The following is a 21,002-nucleotide window of genomic DNA, read 5'->3' on the forward strand; positions in this document are numbered from 1 at the left end:
CGGGGTCCTCTGCAGGTCCCTTGGGTGACGGTGAAGGTGCGATCCCCTAACATGAGCTCCCAGGGATCTATTGCTGGGACATATGCTGTTCATATCCTGTGTGGCTTTGAGCAAGTTGCTTAACCTCTCTTGGCCTGTTTCCTCAGCTGTGAGATAAGGATAGCCTTTGTACCTACTTCATGCGTTATGTAGGTGAATGAGGAAATTTGTGTAAAATGCTTATTAGATCAGTCCCTGGCATGTGGGGTGATGCATTAACTAATGTCCCTTCCTGTTGACCTGTGTGCATCTTGGGGACTACCCCAGGTACATCGATCTGCCGGGAAGGTTCATGGGATTCAGCATGTAATTGTACACAAGTGTGACTTAGAACAAAAAGCACAAAATACAACTAGCAAAGGGGAGAGGTACGTGGGGTGAAGTCTGGGAGAATCAATCACAGGCTTCCAGAGCCCTCTCCTGGGAGAGTCACAGGGAAGCAGCACGTTGTGACAACCGAGTGAAGTGTTGTCACCAGGGAAGCCCAGTAGAGACGGAGCTCCCAATGTGTCCATTGAGGTCACCTAGGCACCCTCTCCCTAGTACCTGCCCCAGTCCCAGGTGCCCAGAAGGGAAGCAAGTGGTCAGCATCAGCCACACTATACAGACGGTCCAGGCACATGACCAGGAACTCTCCCAAATTCAGATCCCAGATGCCAGCCACCACCAACCCAGCAAGCAAACCTTTCTAAAGAGAGCAGCCCCAGGCCTGCTATGTTAACTGTTTTCTGCACAGCCTAGAATCGGGCCTGTGCTCGGCTGGCTGTGGGCGAACTCCACCCGGGTCCCCTTCTGTCAGCAGCTGCCTAGTTTCTGCTTGTGTCTTTCCTGGTAGGCTGTGACCCCAAAGTGTCTCTGTGCTGACCCACAGGTCATTCCCTTTTGCTGTTCAGGGGCTCCTTGCCTGGCGCATGTTCCATCACCCCTGGATCCTGACATGGAACCACGTGTGACTGTGGGATGGACAAGTGGGGCCAAGTACTGCTTATGTGTTGTGTTCTCCCTCCCCCAGTGACAACAGCATCATTGGCATCACAGAGCCCCGGCGAGTCGCTGCTGTGGCCATGTCCCAGCGAGTGGCCAAGGAGATGAATCTGTCACAGCGGTGAGGGCTCTGCCTCCTGGAGGAGGGGTGAGGGTGGTACTCTGGACTTGCCCAGGGGCCAGCTGTCTGGCACGTGCTGAGCAGCTGGGCCCTGTCTGTTCCAAGGGTGCTTGGTGGGAGTGTTGCTTCTGCACCATGCAAGAGGGCTTCCCACACTCTGGACAACAGGACCGTCCTGGGGAGGGGGCCACAGAGCAAGGCAAGGCAGCTGGGCGCTTGGGCTCACTTCTTGCACAGTGCACTAGGAGACCGTGACCCATACAGGGACCTGGGGGCAGAGCAGGGCAGCAGGCAGCCAGATGCAGGTAGGCATTGCTCGGCAGTGGCAAGGTAGCTTAGGCAAGGTCCCTGAGTGCAGATCCTCTGCTGGCATTCAGGCTGCAGGACTTTGAAGCACAGCAGAGCAAGTACAGCACCTGCTTGAGAATGGCTTGGGGCTGTGTTTGTAATGCATGTTGTCTGGGCCCCAGGCAAGATTATGGTATTCAGTTTCCAAGCGGTGGCATGTCCAGTATGGTCTGCAACTGAGATAGCACAGAAGAACATAGAGTTTCCTTTATCTGTCTTGTTACTGAATGTTTGCGGGTCATCACTTGCTGTGCACCTGGCCCCTCCTGGGACTGGCATGTGAGTGGAGGAGGCATGTTCTGTTTGCATGTTAGGTGCAGCAAGGGACCCCGAGTGTTTCCTGTGGATCCTTCTAGACAGTCATAGGCACAGATAAACATCTGTGTGTGTCTCTCTGTATTCCTCTCTGAGAGGAATGGTTATAGAAATGGTTCATTCTAAAAAAAAAAAAAAAAAAAAAAAAAAAAAAAGAAATGGTTCATTCTGTGTCTTTCCTGGTGCATTTAATGGTATATATTGAAAATAACAATATGTACAAAACCGCAGTATTTTGTCATCCTTTTTAACTTTTTATTGTGGAAATTTTAAGCACAGATGAAAGTAGAAAGACTAGTGAAGGGATCCCTGGGTGGCTCAGCGGCTTAGCATCTGCCTTTGGCCCAAGGCGTGATCCTGGAGTCTGGTATCGAGTCCCACATTGGGCTCCCTGCATGGGACCTGCTTCTCCCCATGCCTGTGTCTCTGCTTCTCTCTCTGTATCTCTCATGAATAAATAAATAAAATCTTTGGGGGAAAAAAAAAAAGACTAGTGAATGAGCTCCCATGGACCTAAAACCAAGTTTCAACAATTGTCAAGTCATGCAACTGTGCCCCCCTCCTCCCCCAACCCCTGGGGGTTTAGAAGCCAGTGCTGGCTTCAGAGAAGTTTATCCTCAAGGTTCCACAGTGTGGGGCTGAGAGATCAAGAATATTTTATTTTTTAAGATAAGGAATCTATAAAGCAATTTTATTTTATTTTATTATTTTTTAATTTTTATGATAGTCACACAGAGAGAGAGAGAGAGAGAGAGGCAGAGACATAGGCAGAGGGAGAAGCAGGCTCCATGCACCGGGAGCCTGACGTGGGATTCGATCCCGGGTCTCCAGGATCGCGCCCTGGGCCAAAGGCAGGCGCTAAACCGCTGCGCCACCCAGGGACCCCTATAAAGCAATTTTAGCACCCTTACCACAACTAAAACTTGTGAAACTCTGCAGTGTCGTCCTGTCCATGCTCTTCTCTGAAAGGTTTTCAGAGTTGGTTGTTTGAATTAACCTCCAGCCAAATCTACCATGTTTGGTAGATCTATCTTTTGGAGGGCTGCGACAGCCCCTCTGCGTCACGTTGGCGACAGAACGGGCCGGGCAATGTCTGTGCTATGTGGGGAGAGCTGCTGGGCCAGGCCTCAGCTCTGGCCTTGGTGTGGCCTCGTGGCTGCAGCAGGTCAGGTCCTTGCCTGCCTGAGCTGGAGCCTATCTCCGCAGGGTCGTCTCCTATCAGATCCGATACGAAGGAAACGTGACTGAAGAGACCAGAATCAAGTTCATGACAGATGGTGTATTGCTGAAAGAAATCCAGAAGGTTGGTCCCTCATCTTCTGTCACAAAGCAAGGCTGATGAGCATGGGGTGGGGAGTTCACATGGCACCTGGAGGTGAGCAGTTGGCTTGCCAGCCGCTGACACACGGTGCTACTATGTGACCTTGGGCAAGTTACTTCACTTCTCTGAGCCTTAGCTTCTTGGTCTGCATGCCTGTACTTTTCTCATATATTTGTTTTGAAGCAAAAATTTCATGATGCATGAAGGCACCTTAGCCTGGCACCTAGCAGGTGCTCTTTAAATGTGAACTCGTTATTATGGTTTGGTTCACAGACTTTGTGCATTAGTCACATGCATACCACTCCTTGCTGGCTGTGTGACATCCACCTGGGCAGGGACCTCTGGGGAGGGCAGATGTGATGCCTATCTCCTCTACCATGACACCAGCCAGGGACACCCGGGACCACCCAACATGGCTGAGTATGGCTCCTTTCTGTATGATGTACACTGTCTGATTGCCCTCGGTCCCACCTGCCACCACCTCATTTCTGTTTCCTGCCTACCCTCCCTGCCCTACAGGTGTCTGGATTTGGTAGCTTGGCTCTAATACATGGTAGCTGCCCTTCTTCCAGCAATTTCTCTGCAAGGCCCTAGCCCCAGGCCCTCTGCTATGCACTTTACAGATTGTAATTGTCATGGAAATCTGACTGTGATCCTGTCAGGTGGGTCCCATTGCCCCATCTAACAGGTGGAGAACCGGCCCGGAAGAGATGAGTAACTTGCCTGAGGTCACAGACCAGGGTTCCCCCTGACCAAGTGCTCCAGGATCCATGCCAGCTATGAAAGGGGCTCCTGGAGGGGGAGTTTTGGGGTGCGGGTGACCTTGGAGTGGCTTGGGCCTGGGCCAGCAGACCTCACCACACTACCCCCTCCCCAGGATTTCCTGCTGCTTAGATACAAGGTGGTGCTCATCGACGAAGCCCACGAGAGGAGCGTGTACACGGATATCCTCATTGGCCTCCTGTCCCGCATCGTGTCTCTCCGGGCAAAGGTAGGGCAAGTTGTAGAGAGCAGCCAGGGAACCCCATGCGAGCCACAGCCAGGGCTCCTATCCCCCCATCAAAAGCTTGGACTCCCTCTGCCCGCACCCACCTGCTGCTGTGGGATGATCTCCGAGAACAGGATCCCCTGGGCCAGTGCTCGACTGTGGCTCTCCATATGAACAAGCCCTTTATCACTCCACCCATTGAAATCGTGGGTCTAACCTTGGAAGCTACTGCCCTTCCCTCTGTCACCGGGTCTGTCATCCCACAGAGGCACCTGCCGCTGAAGTTGCTCATCATGTCGGCCACGCTGCGGGTGGAGGACTTCACGCAAAACCAGCGGCTCTTCCCCCAGCCGCCCCCAGTCATCAAGGTAGTGCCTTGGGCTGGCCAGGGGAGGCAGGGCCTAATAGGATAGACAGTGGGACTCCTAGTTGTGAGGAAGCCGAGCTCTGGGGAGGCCCTGCCTGCTGATGGAGGCTGGGGGCTGGGGGTGTGCCCACCTGAGAGTGAGTGGCGGGGGGAGGCGTTAGGGAGCTGCTCGCACTGAGTTAAGAGCTCAGAGGTACAAAAGGCCAGGGCAGGGGGAGGCTCAGCTCGGTGCCTTCTTGGGCATGTGTCTCAGGTGGAGTCCAGGCAGTTCCCAGTGACAGTGCACTTCAACAAGCGGACCCCACTAGAAGACTACAGTGGCGAGTGCTTCCGGAAGGTCTGCAAGATCCACCGCATGTTGCCAGCAGGTGAGGCCCTGGGGACAAGAAAGGCTGGACCTCTTTCCCCTCCTTCCTCTGGCTCTTCCCTGATGGTGGGATGTCCATAACACAAGCTTCACCACTCTAACCGTTTGTAAGCATGTAGTTCAGTGGCCTTCGTACATTCATGGTATAGGCATGCCTCGTTTGCTGTGCTTGGCTTTATTGTCCTTCGTGCATACTGCATTCATTTTACAAATTGAAGGTTTGTGGGCATCTCTCTGCGCCAAACAAGTCTGTCAGTGCCGTTTTTCCAGCAGCACTAACTCACTTCATGTGTCTGTCACGTCCCGGTAATTCTCACAGTATTTTAAACTTTTTCATTGATGTTTTGGTGATCTGTAATCAGTAATTACAACCTGCTGAAAGCTCAGATATAGGAGTTGCTTTTTAGACACCATGCTGTTGCACACAATAGATTACAGCTCAGCGTAAATGTAACTTTCAGCAGGCTTTCGTGTAACTCACTTTATCGTGACGCTCGCTGCATTGGGATGGTCCAGAAGAAGACCCACAGTACCCCTGGGGCGCACCCATGCTGTGACCTGTCCTCAACATCCCTCTGCAGAGCATTTTTGTCACCACGAAGTCTGTCCCTGTTAAACGCTGACTCTCCCTTGGGCCCTACCGTTCGACTTTCTGTCTCTACACGTTTGTTTATCCCAGACGTTTCATACAGAAGGATTCCCGTACCATGTGGGCTTTCTGCCTGGCTTCTTTCACGTGACACCTCGCTTTCAAGGCACAGCCACATTGTGCCTGGTGTCCAGTTCTTCGCCCCTGGTAATGGCTGCATCCTATTCTGCTGTGTGGAGAGACTACCGCCTGTTCATCCACCAGTTGATGGGTGCTTGGGTTGCTTCCACCCCTTGGCTGTTGTGAATAGAGCTGCCATGAGGTCTGTGTTCAGGTTTTGGGTTGTGTCCCCCTTTCCCAGGAGTCGTGCAGCCAGGTCACGCAGGAGGTCTGTCCAGTTCCCCGTCACACGTCCTCAATCTGGGTGGAAGCTGCCCACTGCTCATCCAGGTTTCTCAGTCCTGCTGTCCCCGGCCCTGCCCCTCACTCCTGGCTTTTCACAGATGCTTGTTGTTAAGTCGATGTTTTCCCCATGAATGAAGGGATAGTGAGGGGTCTCGTTCTTTCTGCAGGTGGCATCCTGGTGTTCCTGACGGGGCAGGCAGAGGTGCACGCACTGTGCCGCAGGCTGAGGAGAGCCTTCCCGCACACCAGACGCAGGCCCCCAGGTAACCTGGCAGCACCTGGCCCTGGGAGGTGGCGGGTGGTCAGCCTTGGCCCCAGAGCCCCCGCACGTGAGAGCCTGGCGCCCTTCCCTGCCCTGCAGTTCCCCCCAAGGAATGGCCAGCACTACAGCAGCCTTACTGTGGACAGTGAAGAACAGAGTCCTCATAGCCTGAGCCTGGTCTCAAGAGGTCTTCCTTCTGACTCTGCTTCTCTTGCAGAAAAAGAAGATCAAGAAGATTCAGTAGAGGAGATGCGCAAGTTTAAGAAATCCAGGACAAGGGTGAAGAAGGCCCAGGCAGCGGTGTGTAGAGGCTTGTGGGGTAGGGGGCAGCTCGGGGCTCTTACACCCTTGTGTCTATGGTGGCCAACAGCCCCATGTAGCTGTGTAGATGCAAATTCAGTTTAAACAAACTAAAATTCAGTTCCTTGGTTGTATCAGACACATTTCAGGTGCTCAGTAGCTGGGGCTACTCATGACTGTATTGGGCAGCATGGCCCTGAACATTCCTACCATGGAAGGAAGTTCCCTTGGATAGTGCTTCTCCAGAAGCTGCAGGAGGGCCTATGGGCCAAGAAGAAGCTTCTGGAAGGCCGGCCTTCAACACCTGAGCTGGGCCTATGAGGATCTCTGGGAGGGCAGGGAGAACCAGAGCACGGGGTCCCTGGTGTTGGCTGGACAACCGAAGAGGGGAGCATTCTCCCCCAGGCATCCCCATAATGTCGTAGATCTGTGGGTAATGCATCCTTACTTGGAGGTCACTAACACCCTCCCCCTGCACCCGCTGTGTTGAGGACCTGCCAGGTGATGCTCTAAATGCCTCCCAAGTGTTGACTGGGTCCTCACAGCAGCCCTGTGGCCACGTGAGATGAGTCCTATGGTTGTCCCTATGACAAAGACAGTTGCCAGAGCTGCCCAAGGCCATGTGGCTTGCGGGAGGAGGGGGAGCAGGGTCTCATGCTTGAACGCAATTGTCTTTCCTGCTTTGTGGCCCACATCCATGGTTCTCGTGTCTTGTTTGCCATAGATGTTGCCCCAGATCAGTTTGGACAGCTACTCGGTGTTGCCAGCAGGCGAAGGCGACGAGGATAGGGAGGCAGAGATGGATGAGGAAGAAGAGGCGGCTCTGGGCTCCGACCTTGACCTAGACTTGGGGGACGACGGAACAGATGGAGGTGTGGCATGGGCAGGGACCCCTGTCATGCTCCTTCAGTCATTCATTCGACAGGTGTCTGTTGAGTGCCTGCTATGTGCCAGCCCCTGTTGTTAGGCCCAGACTTCTTTGTCCTGAGCCTCAAGGGAGCCAGGCTTCCTGGCCACTTTGTGCCTGCTGTTTGCTGAGCAACTGCCTGGCAGAGTAGACCCTCAGATATTTGGTAGTGTTAATTGTAATGGGAGCACTCAGCTTTGCTGGGTAAATGCAGGCCTCAGGGCTGGCTGGGAGGGTTGCCCAGTTCTAGGGCCCCCTGTTCAGAGATGGTCCAGGCCCTCATGGGTCACCCCAAAGGCATCCAGCAGGCAGTAGGACTCGCAGCCAGACCTCTGAGAAGGAGATTGCATAGGAGATTGTATAGCGTGGCAGGCATTTCCCACCTGGGTCAGGATAGTGGGGCGGGAAGAGCCTTCAGGAGCCTCTCAGACTCTGACCCAGATGGTGCGCACCCACTGTACTGGTCCCAAGGGCAGAGGCCCCTGGCAGCAGGCAGGACAGGTTAGGGGGTGCTGGACAGCCTGAGGGGGGCTCCCGCCGTGGTTGTTTGGGAATGCCAGCAGGCTTCTGCTTTCCCTGCAGGTGAGAAGCCTGATGCCTCGCTCCCCCTCCATGTGCTCCCGCTCTACTCTTTGCTGGCCCCAGAGAAGCAAGCGCAGGTACCAGGGTGGAGTCTGGGGTGGGTGCTTGGTGGATGTTTGGCTGGCGGGGGCCAACTTGCCTCGTGCGGGCACCTCCTAAGAGCGGCAGGATAAAGGCAGGGCAAGTCTGGGGTTGTCCTTGTCATCAGCAGTTTGATCAGCACCCCCAGTTTTGAGAGGGTATTGGGATCTCTGGAGAGGAACACTTCCTTGCATTTATGCAGGTTGTTGTGGCCCGAGGCAAGGGGAGGGCTTGTCACCTTTGCCCCTTCTGGCCCCCCCACCCCCCAGCCTAACTGACTTCTCTAGGATCATGAGAAAATTCCTGGCTTTGCCCCCCACCCCCCACCCCTATGCCATGTCTGTCCCACAAATTCCTGATTCTGGTGCTTCTTGGCTACTTTCCTCCCCAACAATCCCAGGTCTTCCAACCTCCCCCAGAGGGTACACGGCTGTGTGTTGTAGCCACCAATGTGGCCGAGACGTCCCTCACCATCCCGGGCATCAAATACGTGGTGGACTGTGGGAAGGTCAAGAAGCGGCACTATGATCGTGTCACTGGCGTCTCCTCCTTCCGAGTCACCTGGGTGTCACAGGCCTCAGCTGATCAGCGGGCAGGCCGAGCAGGCCGGACAGAGCCAGGCCACTGCTACAGGTGGAGTTCCTTGGGCCTCTCCAGTGATGTTGGGGTCACTGTGCAGCTTTCCAGCAAGGAGCAAGGAAAGGGGGTCCCCTCCTCTGTCTGCAGGGAGTGCTGTTGGCTGGAGACGGTCCTTGGGGTACTCTGCAGGGCTTCGTTGGCTCTCAGACACTCCTGTTCTTTATTCTGACCCCAAAGTAGACACTTACTTCAGCAGCTTTGTTTCCATTTTATTTTGTGACGGCTTCATGGAGGTGAAATTAATCTACAAAAAATGTCACCATTTTGAAGCCTGCAGTTCTGTGGTCTTCAGTGTCCTCAGAACAGCATTGCCACAGCCTGTTGCCAACATTCTCGTCACCCCGAAAGAGACCCACATCCCTGCTTCCTGTCCCCACTCTTGGACATGTGTCTCCACCTCCCAGGTCTGTCCCCGGGGAGGGGCTGCTGGGTCACATGGCCACTGTTTACTGCAATGACTCTGCTGTGTGGCACTCTGAGCCACAGGAGGTTCCAATTTCCTGCATTCTTCACGGTACCTGTTAACTTTTCCTTTTTTATTTATTTATTTTTTTAACTGGAAGTGTGCTGTGGTGGCTCGCTGGGCTTCTGGTTTGCATTTCCCTGATGGCTAATGACCCTGAGCATTTTCTCCTGTGTTTGTTGGTCACTCATCTGTGTTCTTTGGAGAAATGCTTTTTCAGATCTCTTGCTTATTTTTTAACAGGGTTATTTCTTTTTTATTGTTGAGTTGAAAGAGTTCTTTCCTAATCTGGATATTAGATCCATATCAGAGGTGCCATTGGCAAATAATTTCTCCCAATCTGTATCCTTATACTCATTTTTGATAGGTTTATTGCTGGTTTTGTTGATAATTGTTTGTTTGTTTTTGTTTTTTTTTTTAGATTTTATTTATTTATTCACAGAGATGCAGAGAGAGAGGCAGAGACACAGGCAGAGGGAGAAGCAGGCTCCATACAGAGAGCCCGACATGGGACTCGATCCCGGGTCTCCAGGATCACGCCCTGGGCTGCAGGCGGTGCTAAACCGGTGCACCACCGGGGCTGCCCGATAATTGTTTTAAATTACGAAAAAAGGAGAGTGAGAAATCGTGCAAAGAAAACTAGTGAGAAGTGACAGTGGTTGCAGTTTGCTGGCGATGGAGTGCCAGGTGCTGCTCTCCATCCCCCACATGGCATCTGAGACCTCTGCCCTGCCCTGAGGGGGCAACTGCTTAGCCTGGTCCTTGAGAGAGGGAAACAAGGCAGGAGGAGGGTCTGTGGCTGAGTGAACATCCAGTGCCAGGTAGCTTGGCTGAGTTCCTCTTTTATTTGTTTATAAAATAATTCTGTTATCTTTGGTGCCTCTCTGGGCCCAGGCTCTATTCATCTGCGGTTTTCAGTGACTTTGAGCAGTTTCCTCCTCCTGAAATCACCAGGCGGCCAGTCGAAGACTTGATCCTTCAAATGAAAGCACTCAACATTGAAAAGGTCAGCGGTGGCCCCAGCCCTGCCTGTACCCCACTGAGCCCCCATCACCCTGGCCCCAGCCCTGCCCGCACCCCCTGAGCTCCCATTGCTCTGTGTCCCATTCTGTTGCGGCAGCTACAGCCCCATGTGGGCTGGCTTCCAAATGCAGGGAGCCCAGGGCTGAGCCTTGCTGTGCTGGCCCTGGGCCCTGGGGCCTCCCACTTGCCAGGGCTATACCCCTTGAACAGCCAGAGGGCCTGCCCACTGCACAGAGGGCTGCCGTTTTCCTGGGGCTCACAGAATGTTCTTTTGCCACAGTCATCTGCCTGGCACGAGAGTGTCCTCACTTTGCCCCTGTCCAGGGGTCACCTGCTTTCTTCTCCATGGGGAGGGGAGTACCAGCAGAGAGAGTCCCTGGGCCCATCACTCGTCATTCCCATTCCTTCCTCCCCGACCCTAAAGTCTCTGTGGCTTTATCTATTTTCGACATTCTTAGAAATGGAATTATTCTATAAATGCCTTCAAGGCTCACATCCCTCGTGGCATGTTTCAGTACTTCCTTCGTTTTTCTGGCCAAGTAATGCTCCATCTTGGGGCCGGGCCACATTCTGTCTGGCCATTCCTCTGTCGGTAGCCACCTGTGTTGTCTCCACCTCCGGCCGTTAGGGGCAGAGCCACTGTGAACGTCGGTGTATACACACTTACCAGACACTTTTTGTGAGTCAGTCACTCAGGTGCCACCATTCCTGAGCCCAGTCCCTCTGTCTCCTCACCGTGTTGTTGTGCGGGCACATTTCCTCCTGTTTGCTCCATGCTGACTCCCAGGGAGTGGGGGGTCTTCCTGTTACATGCATGCTCAGGAGAGGCAGAGCCCTCATCTTGGGCTTTCTTGATCTCTGTTGCCCAGGAACAGCCCCCGGCACACATTAGGTGCTCAGTACATGCTTTTGAGTGTGTGGATTGTGTGCATAAATGAAGGAATGGGACTTTTGGGGTTCCCCTGGCTTACAGACCAGGAAAGTGCCCAGGGCTCCTTTCTGAGTGTCCAATTATGTGAGTGGTCTTAGGACAGGTGCAGGAGCGCCGTCCTCCCACCAGGCCTGGCCTGGATGACCCTTAGGGGTCCCCATACTTGCTTCTCTGCATTCATGGCTGCCTCCTGCCACGTCTCCCCCTGCCCAGGTCATCAACTTTCCTTTTCCAACCCCTCCGTCTGTGGAGGCCCTCATCGCCGCTGAGGAGCTGTTGATTGCGCTGGGTGCCCTGCAGGCGCCCCAGAAAACAGAAAGGTGAGTAGGGCGGGGGTCGGGGTAGCAGACAGCCCAGTTCGCAGCCCGTGCTCTGCCCTCCCACTCCTGAGCTGACCTGAGCACCAGGGCCGCATAGCCGTGACGCCCCCACCGCACACCTCTTCCTCCAGCGTGAAGCAGCTGCAGAGGTCCTGGCTGGGCTGCCCCATCACTGCACTGGGCAGGACCATGGCCACGTTCCCTGTGGCGCCCCGCTACGCCAAGATGCTGGCACTGAGCAGGCAACACGGCTGCCTGCCCTACGCCATCACCATTGTGGCTGCCATGACAGTCCGGGAGCTGTTCGAGGAGCTGGACAGGTGGGCACTGGGGGGCTCGGCACCGGCCACAAGGGGCCCCTGTGCTGAGCGATGACTGGGAGGCCGACCGACCTCCGGGGTGGGGTCGCTGGTGTGTTGAGTGACTTCGTGCACGTGCTGGTCCTTCCTGAGCCCAGCAGCATTCTGATCCCTGAAGAGCTCTGTCTTCACTTCTGGAGCAGTACTGATTGTACACTGGCTAAGAACCCAGGTTCTGGGCCACAGTGCCTGGGTTCAGATCCTCCTCCCGCCACTTCCAAACTGTGGCTTCAGGGAGGCGACTTTATCTCCTGTTCCTTATCTTTCACATCCGGAAAATGAGGGTGAGATATTAATTAATAATAACTGAGTTGTCAGGGTGAAAGTCATTAACACAAGCAAAGGGCTCCAAATCATGCCTGACGCATACATTAACCTAGATGTCGGCTCTTTGAGGTTTGGGGAACCATGATAGTAATGAGATAATTCAGGCCACACTCGGTGGATGTAAAGGTTTCTTGTTGTCACTTTTAAGTATAGATGTGTAAGATGTTACTTGTTTATTGGATTCTTTTTTTTTTTTTTTAATTTTTTTATTTTTTTATTTATTTATGATAGGCACACAGTGAGAGAGACAGGCAGAGACACAGGCAGAGGAAGAAGCAGGCTCCATGCACCGGGAGCCTGACGTGGGATTCGATCCCGGGTCTCCAGGATCACGCCCTGGGCCAAAGGCAGGCGCTAAACCGCTGCGCCACCCAGGGATCCCTGTTTATTGGATTCTTAACATCAGTCTTTATATGTGGAAAGGCAGTCAGTGGTCGGGTTAGGCATGCACTGTTTTAATCTCATAGGCTGTTGGTGGTAAATTATGGGCCTAAGACCTTAATCGTGTTAGTCAGTGGCTCCCCCAGGCATTTTCTCTGCCTCTAAGCCTCTGAGCTTGCCCTGATTAACTAATGTGTTCCCTGCCCCCACCACCCGGAGGGCAGCCAGGCAGCAGCTCAGGGGGGGTGTGTGTGTGTGTGTTTGCAGACCTGCCGCCAGTGATGAGGAGCTGGGCCAGCTAAAGGACAAGCGGGCCCGGGTGGCCCAGATGAAGAGGATCTGGGCAGGGCAAGGTGCCTCTCTCAAACTCGGAGACATCATGGTGCTGCTGGGTGTGTGTCAGGTGTGGCATGGAGGGGTGGCGGTCAGGCAGGCTGGGGCAGGGCGGCAAGTGAGTGCACCCCTCATCCACAGGTGCCGTGGGAGCCTGTGAGTACTCTGGCCGCTCACCCCAGTTCTGTGAGGCCAACGGGCTTCGGTACAAGGCCATGATGGAGATCCGGCGCCTGCGGGGCCAGCTGACCACTGCAGGTACCATCCACCCCCCCACCCCCTGATGCCAGCCTCTGGGGGCTCCCCAGGCCCTCTCAGGCAACACCCGGCGGAGAACTTAACCGTTTCAGTGATTCAGGTTGATTTGAGCGATGTTAACCACATTCCATTAATCCCTGTTACCCATGGATTCCATTTGCAAATTCACCTACTCACTGAGAATTACTTGTACCCCAAAACCAGTACTGAGTGCCTCTTGGCCATACCCAGCAACAGAGGGGGTAACATGCCCCCTGTCTCTCATCAGGCTATTTCTCGGTCTCATCTTTTCCTTGGTAATGAAGGATCCCCTCTTCATCACTCTCCCCAGGATCGGCCTGTACCTGCTCTTTGCCACATCTGCTTCCCCGCAGCCCTCCATAGTCTCATCCTGGGGTTCCCCTCTCCCTTGCACCTCGGCCAAGTGGAGGGCCCCTTTTGGGAGTAAGGGAGCAGCTGATAGTTCAGTCCCCTACTTTCTGCCCCTGAGCTGGGCTGCTGGAGACCAGGCCTGGGTGGGGAGGGCAGGGGGCAGGGGCTCTGGCAGGCACTGGAGGCTACTTTCTTACTATGTCTTAGTTTTTTTTTCTCTTTATGTTAAACATATGTTTTGCTGAAGGTTTGTAGAAAACACAGAGGAGGTTTAGGGAGCAAACTTCAGAACAGAAACCATCCGCCCCCTGCCAGCCCTGCTTCCAGATTCTGATCCTCCTCCTCCCTGCCACACCCCCCTCCAAGCTGCAGGACCCAGAGCCCCCTTCTCCTTTCTTGTCCTCCAAGGAATCTGCACAGCTTCAGGCCCTCGTCCTCGTCCCATGCAGAGTGGGGAGGCCTGGCCTGAGCTCACGCCTGGTTCCGTGGCACAGGTGACTCCCGCCAGCCGCGTAGATGGCGTCGCTCTGCTGTCCACACTGGGGGATGACCCACTCATCGGGTCCCTTCCAAGCATGCAAGGTCCTGCACTGGGGCCAGCGAGGAGGTCTTGTGTGGGCCCAGCAGGCTCTTTCCTAACAGCTCGCTCTGCTGCCCACTAAGAAACTGAACTGGGGCTTTGTTCTAAGGAAGAGAAGGACGAAGGTTTGGGGCATGCAGCTAGCTGTGCCCTGCAGAGGGTTCTGGTGGCCTTGGTGGAGAAGAGGCAGAGTAAGCCCGGAGCTCCACATTCAGTGGTGCGAGCCCTTCCAGAAGGTCAGGGCAGGGGCAGCCCCAGGCCTCACTGTCCCTACCACTGCTGTTGTCACACTTGGCTCTCCCCACAGTCAATACCGTGTGCCCTGAGGCTGGGCTCTTCATGGACCCCAAGATGCAGCCGCCTTCCGAGAGCCAGGTGACCTACCTGCGGCAGATTGTGGCGGCCGGCCTGGGTGACCACCTGGCCCGCAGGGTCCAGAGTGAGGACCTGTTGGACGACAAGTGGAAGAATGCCTACAAGGTTGGCCCCAGGGACGCGCGGGTGTGTGGGCAGGTGGCCGTACCAGCCTCCCCACCACCCTGCCCTCCCCAGCTGTCTCAGGGCCTGCCCACCTAGGCACTCCACATCACTGGCGAGGGGCTGCCGGGAGCCACATCCTCCTCACCCACAGGAAAGGCCACGTCAGGGAGCAGGGTGGGGTGTATGATGGGTTCACATATTCCTTTGTGAATATTCCTTAGCTTTGCCCCCAACTTTATTTTTGTAACTACATTGAACGAGAAATCGGATACTGTAAATTCACCTTTTTAAGGTGTCCAATCAGTGGTTTTCCATCTCTATGGAGCCATGTGACCATCCCCACAGTAGGCTTCAGAGCATCTTCATTCTCCCCCAAAAGACATCCATGCCCCCTAGCAGTGGCTCCCCATTTTCTGCTCATCTCCCCACCCTGTGAATCCACACAGACGTGTGGATTTGTCTGCTTGGGACATTTCACAATAGTGGTTTGTGTTTCTCTCACGTGCCATCCCGTTGTTCTGCTTCATCCACTTGGCAGCTTGGCTCTGCAGAGCAGTGGGTGGTACTGCTCATACAGGGCCGCCCCATGTGTATCCATGTGCATGCATGCACACACGCATACACATGCATGCACACATATGCACACATGCATACACGGCCACGCCGTCAGAGACCAAATGCTCTCCTGCCCTCCAGCTGAGTGCCTAATCGAATTCCTGTGGGTGAGTCTCACCTGGCGTCTGTGCATCTCCTGGACTCATACTTGCCCTTCTTCTCTCTGCAGACCCCTCTCCTTGATGACCCAGTCTTCATCCACCCCAGTTCTGTCCTTTTCAAAGAGCTCCCAGAGTTTGTGGTCTACCAGGAGATCATGGAGACCACCAAGATGTACATGAAAGGTAGCCAGGCTGGCGGCTGGCCCCCTGCCTGACCCACTGCAGCTGTGTCACTGGGACCCTGCGGGGGAAGAACCTTGGGCCTCTTCCCTGCCACAGTGCCCACTGTGACCCCTGGCCTTCTCTTCCTGGCCCCCAGGCGTTTCGGCCGTGGAGGTCCAGTGGATCCCAGTCCTGCTGCCTTCCTACTGCCAGTTTGACAAGCCCCTGGAGGAGCCACCCCCTGTCTACTGCCCAGAGAAGGGGCGGGTGCTGTGTCACCGGGCCAGTGTGTTCTGTGAGTCAGGGTGACTTCCTTCCGGCCTTGGGTTCCGCACCATGTGCCCTGGAAATGCATGTCATAGGTGATGTCACCTCAGGCCTTCTGTCTCTTTGGTGGGTGGGACCTGGGGCTCAGGAATAGGACTGGGGATCTGGGGAACCCCCCCCACCCCAGCCCCTTGCTCATGGACTCTGGCCCTCCAGATCGTGTTGGCTGGCCGCTCCCTGCAGTCCAGGTGGATTTTCCAGAGGGTATTGACTGTTACAAGCACTTTGCCCGGTTTCTGCTGGAAGGGCAGGTAGGCAGCCCAGGAGCTCCCTCATCCCCTTGCCTGGTACCATGGGCAGAAAGTGAGCCAGAATCCCTCACCCTGTCCCGTGGTCTCTCCTCAGGTTTTCCAGAAGCTGGCCTCCTACCGGGGCTGTTTACTCTCCAGCCCTAGCACGATGCTGAAGACGTGGGCCAGGTATAGGCTTCCTTGGGAGCATCAGGGTAGCGGGTGGGGGTGAAGGGAGCCAATGCAGTGTTAGTGCCTTGGGGCGGCTGTAGCAAAGTACCACCAACCAAACAGCTTAAAACAACAGAAGTGTGTTTCTCACAGCCCCAGAGGCCAGAAGTTGGAAGTCGAGGTATCAGCAGGGCTGTGCTCCCTCTAAATGTTCTAGGAGAGGGCCCTTCCTGCCTCTCCTGTTCCTGGTGCATCCAAGCATTCCGTGGCTTGTGGTCACGTTCCTCTGATGTCTGCCTTTTTGTTCAAGTTCTTGTGTCTCTCTGTCTGTGTTTTCTCTTCTTATAAGGACTCCCAGTCATTGGATTTAGGGCTCACCCAATCCAATATGAACTTCTCTTAAGTAATCATATCTGCAAAGACCTTCTTTCCAAATAAGGTCACTGTCAGAGGTTTTAGGAAGACCCTGGTCAGCCCATTATGAGCTCCAGGTGTCAGCAGGAGGCATCCTGCACACCTGAGCCCTGGGGGCTGCCTGCCGGCTGAGCATAGACTCACCCCCATCCCAACAACCTTCTGCTTATCTTTGCCCCCCCCCCCCCTTTTGCTTTCTTTCTGCCCGTAACCCAGCTCCAAGAAGACAACGTCCCCTTCCTAAGGCTGGCATCCTAGACAGGGCAGGGGGCTTGACACATAGGGAGCAGGCAGGCATGCACATGTACCAGCATTCCCTGGGAGTCGGTGGGCGCATGGCGCCAGGTGCCCCCTGCCAGTCAGGTCCTTGACCCAGCAGACAGTCTTGAGCCCCCCGCTCTGTGCCAGGCATGTTCTCATGCTAGGATACAGACACAACCCTGTCCCTGTTGAAGATGACAGCAAAGAGAACATAACTAGTACAGATGGCATGTGGGAACTGGGCTACAAAGGGACAGAGCAGGATGGTGGAGATGAGGCATCTGGTGGAATAGGATTGGTCAAAGGAGTCTGAGCAGATGGGGAGGAGGGAAGGTTGTAAGCAGAAATGTGGAGGAAGGTTCTAGGTAGGATGAGCAGCATGTACAGAAGCACTGGGAGTACTCAGTGATGATGAGGAAAGCCAGGGTGGGATCAGATTCAAGTGTGAGAGGAGATGGGGTTGGAGGGGTGATAGAGTCTAGATCCTTCTCCTTGGCCAACACCCGTAGCATGACAGAGGGAGACCCTTCACTGTCCTAGGTAAGGCTGGCCTGGCAGTGGTACCCACCCCATACCACAGCTTCTGGGCACAGTGATGCCCTACAACCTGCATCCCCACCTATAGGCTGCAGCCCAGGACAGAGAGTCTTCTGAAAGCCCTTGTGGCTGAGCAAGCCAACTGCCGAGAGGCCTTACTGGCTGCTTGGACAAAGAATCCCAAATGTGAGTTTGACCAGGGCAGATGACCTGTGGCCAAGGGGCTGCACATGGACAAGATGGGACCCACCTGGGCAACCCAGGGTAGGTGGGAGGATCTGCCCTGCAGCGGGCAGCAGGGTACAGAGCCACTCTGACTGCCCACCCTCCTGCCCCCTGCAGACCTGCTTGCTGAGTATTGCCAGTGGCTCCCAGAGGCCATGCACGCCAACGTTGAGAAAGCCTGGCCCCCCAACCTCTGACCACTGACCTGAGGCTTGGCTGCGAGGCCAGGGACTGGTCTGGGGACCAAGGGGGCTGGTGGTGGTCAGTTTCCAGCATGGTCACCCTGGAGTGTGGACTGCTCCTGGGAGGCAGGTCAAGCCTCTGGAAACCCTCATTCATCTTGGATACAAGACGTCTGGACATTTTATAACTATTTATTATTTGGTGGAGAATGATTTTTATCTCACATACCACTCTGGGGACTACATTAGTCCCTGTAGAGCAGCAGGGCTGGGGGGCACAGCCGTGGCGAGCAGGAGGGTGACCTCATTCCTTCCTTTGTGTCCCCTTCCCAGCAAGGGTGGTGCTCCCTTTCCATGCACGTTGCTGTAATAAATCTGAGCTGTGAGAACAACTGCGTGCGAGTCTAGCAGATCTCTGATTGTGGGGGTGGTCTTGGGGACATCGCCCACATGCACTAGTCTGGGTGGGTGCTCACCCAGGTGTTCCAGCATGTGTGTAGCGGTTGATTCCCTCTCCTTAACCCAGGCATTTGTTCTACATCAATTTGTGCTAATATTATAGTGTAAACACATAAATTCCGTAACATGAATACATAAATAAAACAACAGATATACATGTTGAATATTCCAAAATTACTCACTTTCTCCGCAACCTGGGCACTGACCCCAGTGGACCCCCAAACCAGAAAGTTTCCCCCTACTTTCCCCACATTCAAGCCATCTGCAAGGTCTGTGGGTCCTACCCCCAGAATTTGTCCAGAGCCTCCTCATGCTCCCCAGCTCCACTGCCCCACACACCCCAGATCTCAGATTCCCACCCTCTGCCCAGCCAACCTCCAGCAGCTTCTATTTGGCCATGGTGGTGATATCCTGGCTAGTCTCCCAGCGTCCACCTGCTGGCCTATGGTGTATTCTTCACATGGCAGCCAGAGGGAGCCTTTTAGCACCTAAGTCTGATCCTGTCCTTCCACATCAGGCCTTCTGGAATCTTTGATGATAAAATTCAAGCCCCTCGGACCCTCATTCACCAAATTCCATGCACAGGGCTTGGTTTCTGTCCCTTCAACACGGTGCCCCACCCCCAAGACTCAGGCCTTAGCACCAGCCACGGTCGCTGCTTCTGCAGATAGGCCTCCCTGGTAGCTTGTTCACAGCAGTGCCCACACCCTCCCCCTTCATTCTCCATCCCATCAGTGTTACTGCGTTGGCAAAATTTACCCTAATCGCTGAACACTAGTCTCTAAAACTCAAACTTCGCTTATCCAGGAATACTGGAATACTTAATTAGCACTGTACCTGGGCACACAGTAGGTGCTCAATGCATGCAAGAGTCACTGAATACATGACCAGTTACAAAACCCTCCTCAGAAATCACTGCCTTAATCCAGTTAAGAAATGGGCAGAGGACCTGAATAGACACTTTTCCAAAAGACACCCAGGTGGTCAACAGACACATGAAAAGATGCCTGACCTCACTCCTCATTGAGGAAACAAACCAAAACCACACTGAGATGTCACCTCACACTTGTCAGAATTAACACAAGAAACAACAGGTATGAGGGGTGCCTGGGTGGCTTAGTTGGTTAAGCATTTGCCTTCGGCTCAGATCATGATCCACATCAGGCTCCCTGCTTGGCGGGGTTCTCCCTGCTTGTACTCTCTCTGTCTCCATCAGATAAGGGGGGGAAAAAACAACAATGGGTGTTGGCAAGGATGCCAAGAAAAGGGACTTCTCATGCACTACTGGTGGGAATGCAAACTGATGCTGTCACTCTGGAAAACCATATGGAGTTTCCTCAAAGAGTTAAAAATAGAACTACCCCTACATCCAGCAATTGCACTAGGATACAGGCACCCCAGTGTTTATAGCAGCATTATCGATAGGCAAACTAGGGAGAGGGCCCAGATGTCTACAGACTGAAGAATGGATGTGGGGTAAGAATGGATGTGGAGTGTGTGTGTGTGTGTGTGTGTGTATCTATAGATCTAGATATATAATGGAATACTACTCAACCATCAAAGACAATGAAATCTTGCCATTTGCAATGATGTGGGTGGAGCTAAAGACTCTATTGTGCTAAATGAAATAAGTCAGAGAAAGACAAATACCATATGACCTCCTTCATGTAGAATATAAGAAAGAAAACAGGATCATATATGAAGGAAAGGGAGAGAGAAAGACGGAATGAAATCCTAAGAGACTCTTAAGGATAGAGAAGAAACTGAGGGTTGATGGAGGTGGGGGATGGGCTAGATGGGGGTGGGCATGAGCACCGGACGTTGTATGTAAGTGATGCATCACTAAATTCTACTCCTGAAACCAATATTGCACTGCATGTTAAAAAAATCAGTTCCTGATGGCTCAAATAATGTGGATTCCTGAACCCACCTCTGACTGCTCCACGGAAATATCCAAGGGAGAGAAGATTTCCACATTTGGGACCAGGTCAGGGAGCTTTCCTAGCGCTGCCCTGTCCATGGAAGCGTATTTCTCAGACCCACTAATGGGGGGCACCTGGGACCCCTTGCCTGCGCTACCCTCCTTCAATGCGACTAATTTGAAGCAAAAAAATAAATAAGCGGAAAAAAAAAAAAAGTGGAGATGCCGGGGATTGAACCCGGGGCCTCATACATGCAAAGCATGCGCTCTACCACTGAGCTACATCCCCTAACTGTGAGTTGGGCTTCCTAGAAATCAGGATATCCGAATCCACATCTCCGTCCTTTTTGCACATTTTTTTCCTTGTTCGGTGTCTCATCGATTCTGGGAGACCTCCCAGAAGGCCTCTTCTGAGGGGGCAGCCCACTGGCCGCGGATGCCGAAGCTTCTCCCTTAGAAATCTGGGCAGAATCGGACAGGCATTCTATCTATATGGATTAACTCGGAGAAAAGGCAGGAGGGCTCATCCTCGTTAGTATAGTGGTGAGTATCCCCGCCTGTCACGCGGGAGACCGGGGTTCGATTCCCCGACGGGGAGGCTAGAACATTCGTTTTAACAGTAAAACAGGTTTTCCTGGCAGGCTGGGTGCTCTGCTCGGTGTGTTCCCTCTTATGCACAAAACACGTGTATATTGTGAGTATGTTATTAACCTCTCATTCTGAGGCATCACATAATAGCTAACAGTTAAGAGGCTCTTGCCATGCACGGGCTGTACGGGTGAGCGCAACACACGTGCACTCCTGTGATGCACACTGTGGTCGCATTAGGCTGGTGTGAAGTGCAAGCAGAGAGCACCTCCCCAACTCGGCCTAGGTCGCATCAATCACAGTCTACTCCGGACACTGGGTATTGGCATAGGTGGGAAGACTCTTGCCTTCCATTCTGTTCCTGTTT

The 21,002-nt window shown here is 53.8% G+C and overlaps 1 protein-coding gene and 2 non-coding genes across 3 annotated transcripts in view; 2 read left to right on the forward strand and 1 right to left on the reverse strand.

Annotated features, from left to right (window-relative positions):
• The window catches only part of DHX37 (DEAH-box helicase 37), a 29,898-nt gene extending 11,838 nt beyond the window's left edge, over positions 1 to 18,060 (forward strand). The window contains exons 6-27 of the mRNA XM_038574748.1: positions 1,052 to 1,144; positions 3,014 to 3,110; positions 4,006 to 4,119; positions 4,383 to 4,484; positions 4,737 to 4,851; positions 6,012 to 6,107; positions 6,324 to 6,406; positions 7,131 to 7,278; positions 7,896 to 7,972; positions 8,377 to 8,609; positions 9,973 to 10,084; positions 11,246 to 11,352; positions 11,484 to 11,672; positions 12,687 to 12,811; positions 12,894 to 13,010; positions 14,270 to 14,442; positions 15,227 to 15,341; positions 15,478 to 15,615; positions 15,804 to 15,898; positions 15,993 to 16,066; positions 17,349 to 17,446; positions 17,603 to 18,060. Coding sequence (XP_038430676.1) covers positions 1,052 to 1,144; positions 3,014 to 3,110; positions 4,006 to 4,119; positions 4,383 to 4,484; positions 4,737 to 4,851; positions 6,012 to 6,107; positions 6,324 to 6,406; positions 7,131 to 7,278; positions 7,896 to 7,972; positions 8,377 to 8,609; positions 9,973 to 10,084; positions 11,246 to 11,352; positions 11,484 to 11,672; positions 12,687 to 12,811; positions 12,894 to 13,010; positions 14,270 to 14,442; positions 15,227 to 15,341; positions 15,478 to 15,615; positions 15,804 to 15,898; positions 15,993 to 16,066; positions 17,349 to 17,446; positions 17,603 to 17,682 — 2,581 coding nt within the window. The 3' untranslated portion in view covers positions 17,683 to 18,060. The remainder of the gene's footprint in view (positions 1 to 1,051; positions 1,145 to 3,013; positions 3,111 to 4,005; positions 4,120 to 4,382; positions 4,485 to 4,736; positions 4,852 to 6,011; positions 6,108 to 6,323; positions 6,407 to 7,130; positions 7,279 to 7,895; positions 7,973 to 8,376; positions 8,610 to 9,972; positions 10,085 to 11,245; positions 11,353 to 11,483; positions 11,673 to 12,686; positions 12,812 to 12,893; positions 13,011 to 14,269; positions 14,443 to 15,226; positions 15,342 to 15,477; positions 15,616 to 15,803; positions 15,899 to 15,992; positions 16,067 to 17,348; positions 17,447 to 17,602) is intronic.
• A 2,204-nt stretch (positions 18,061 to 20,264) lies between these two features.
• Positions 20,265 to 20,336, reverse strand: TRNAA-UGC. Its single transcript has one exon. It is a non-coding gene; the product is annotated as a tRNA-Ala (tRNA).
• Positions 20,337 to 20,573: 237 nt separating this feature from the next.
• TRNAD-GUC lies at positions 20,574 to 20,645 on the forward strand. The gene has a single exon. It is a non-coding gene; the product is annotated as a tRNA-Asp (tRNA).
• The last annotated feature ends 357 nt before the right edge of the window (positions 20,646 to 21,002 follow it).

This window comes from Canis lupus, chromosome 26 (assembly GCF_011100685.1).
Source record: "Canis lupus familiaris isolate Mischka breed German Shepherd chromosome 26, alternate assembly UU_Cfam_GSD_1.0, whole genome shotgun sequence".
Classification (NCBI taxonomy): Eukaryota; Metazoa; Chordata; class Mammalia; order Carnivora; family Canidae; genus Canis; species Canis lupus.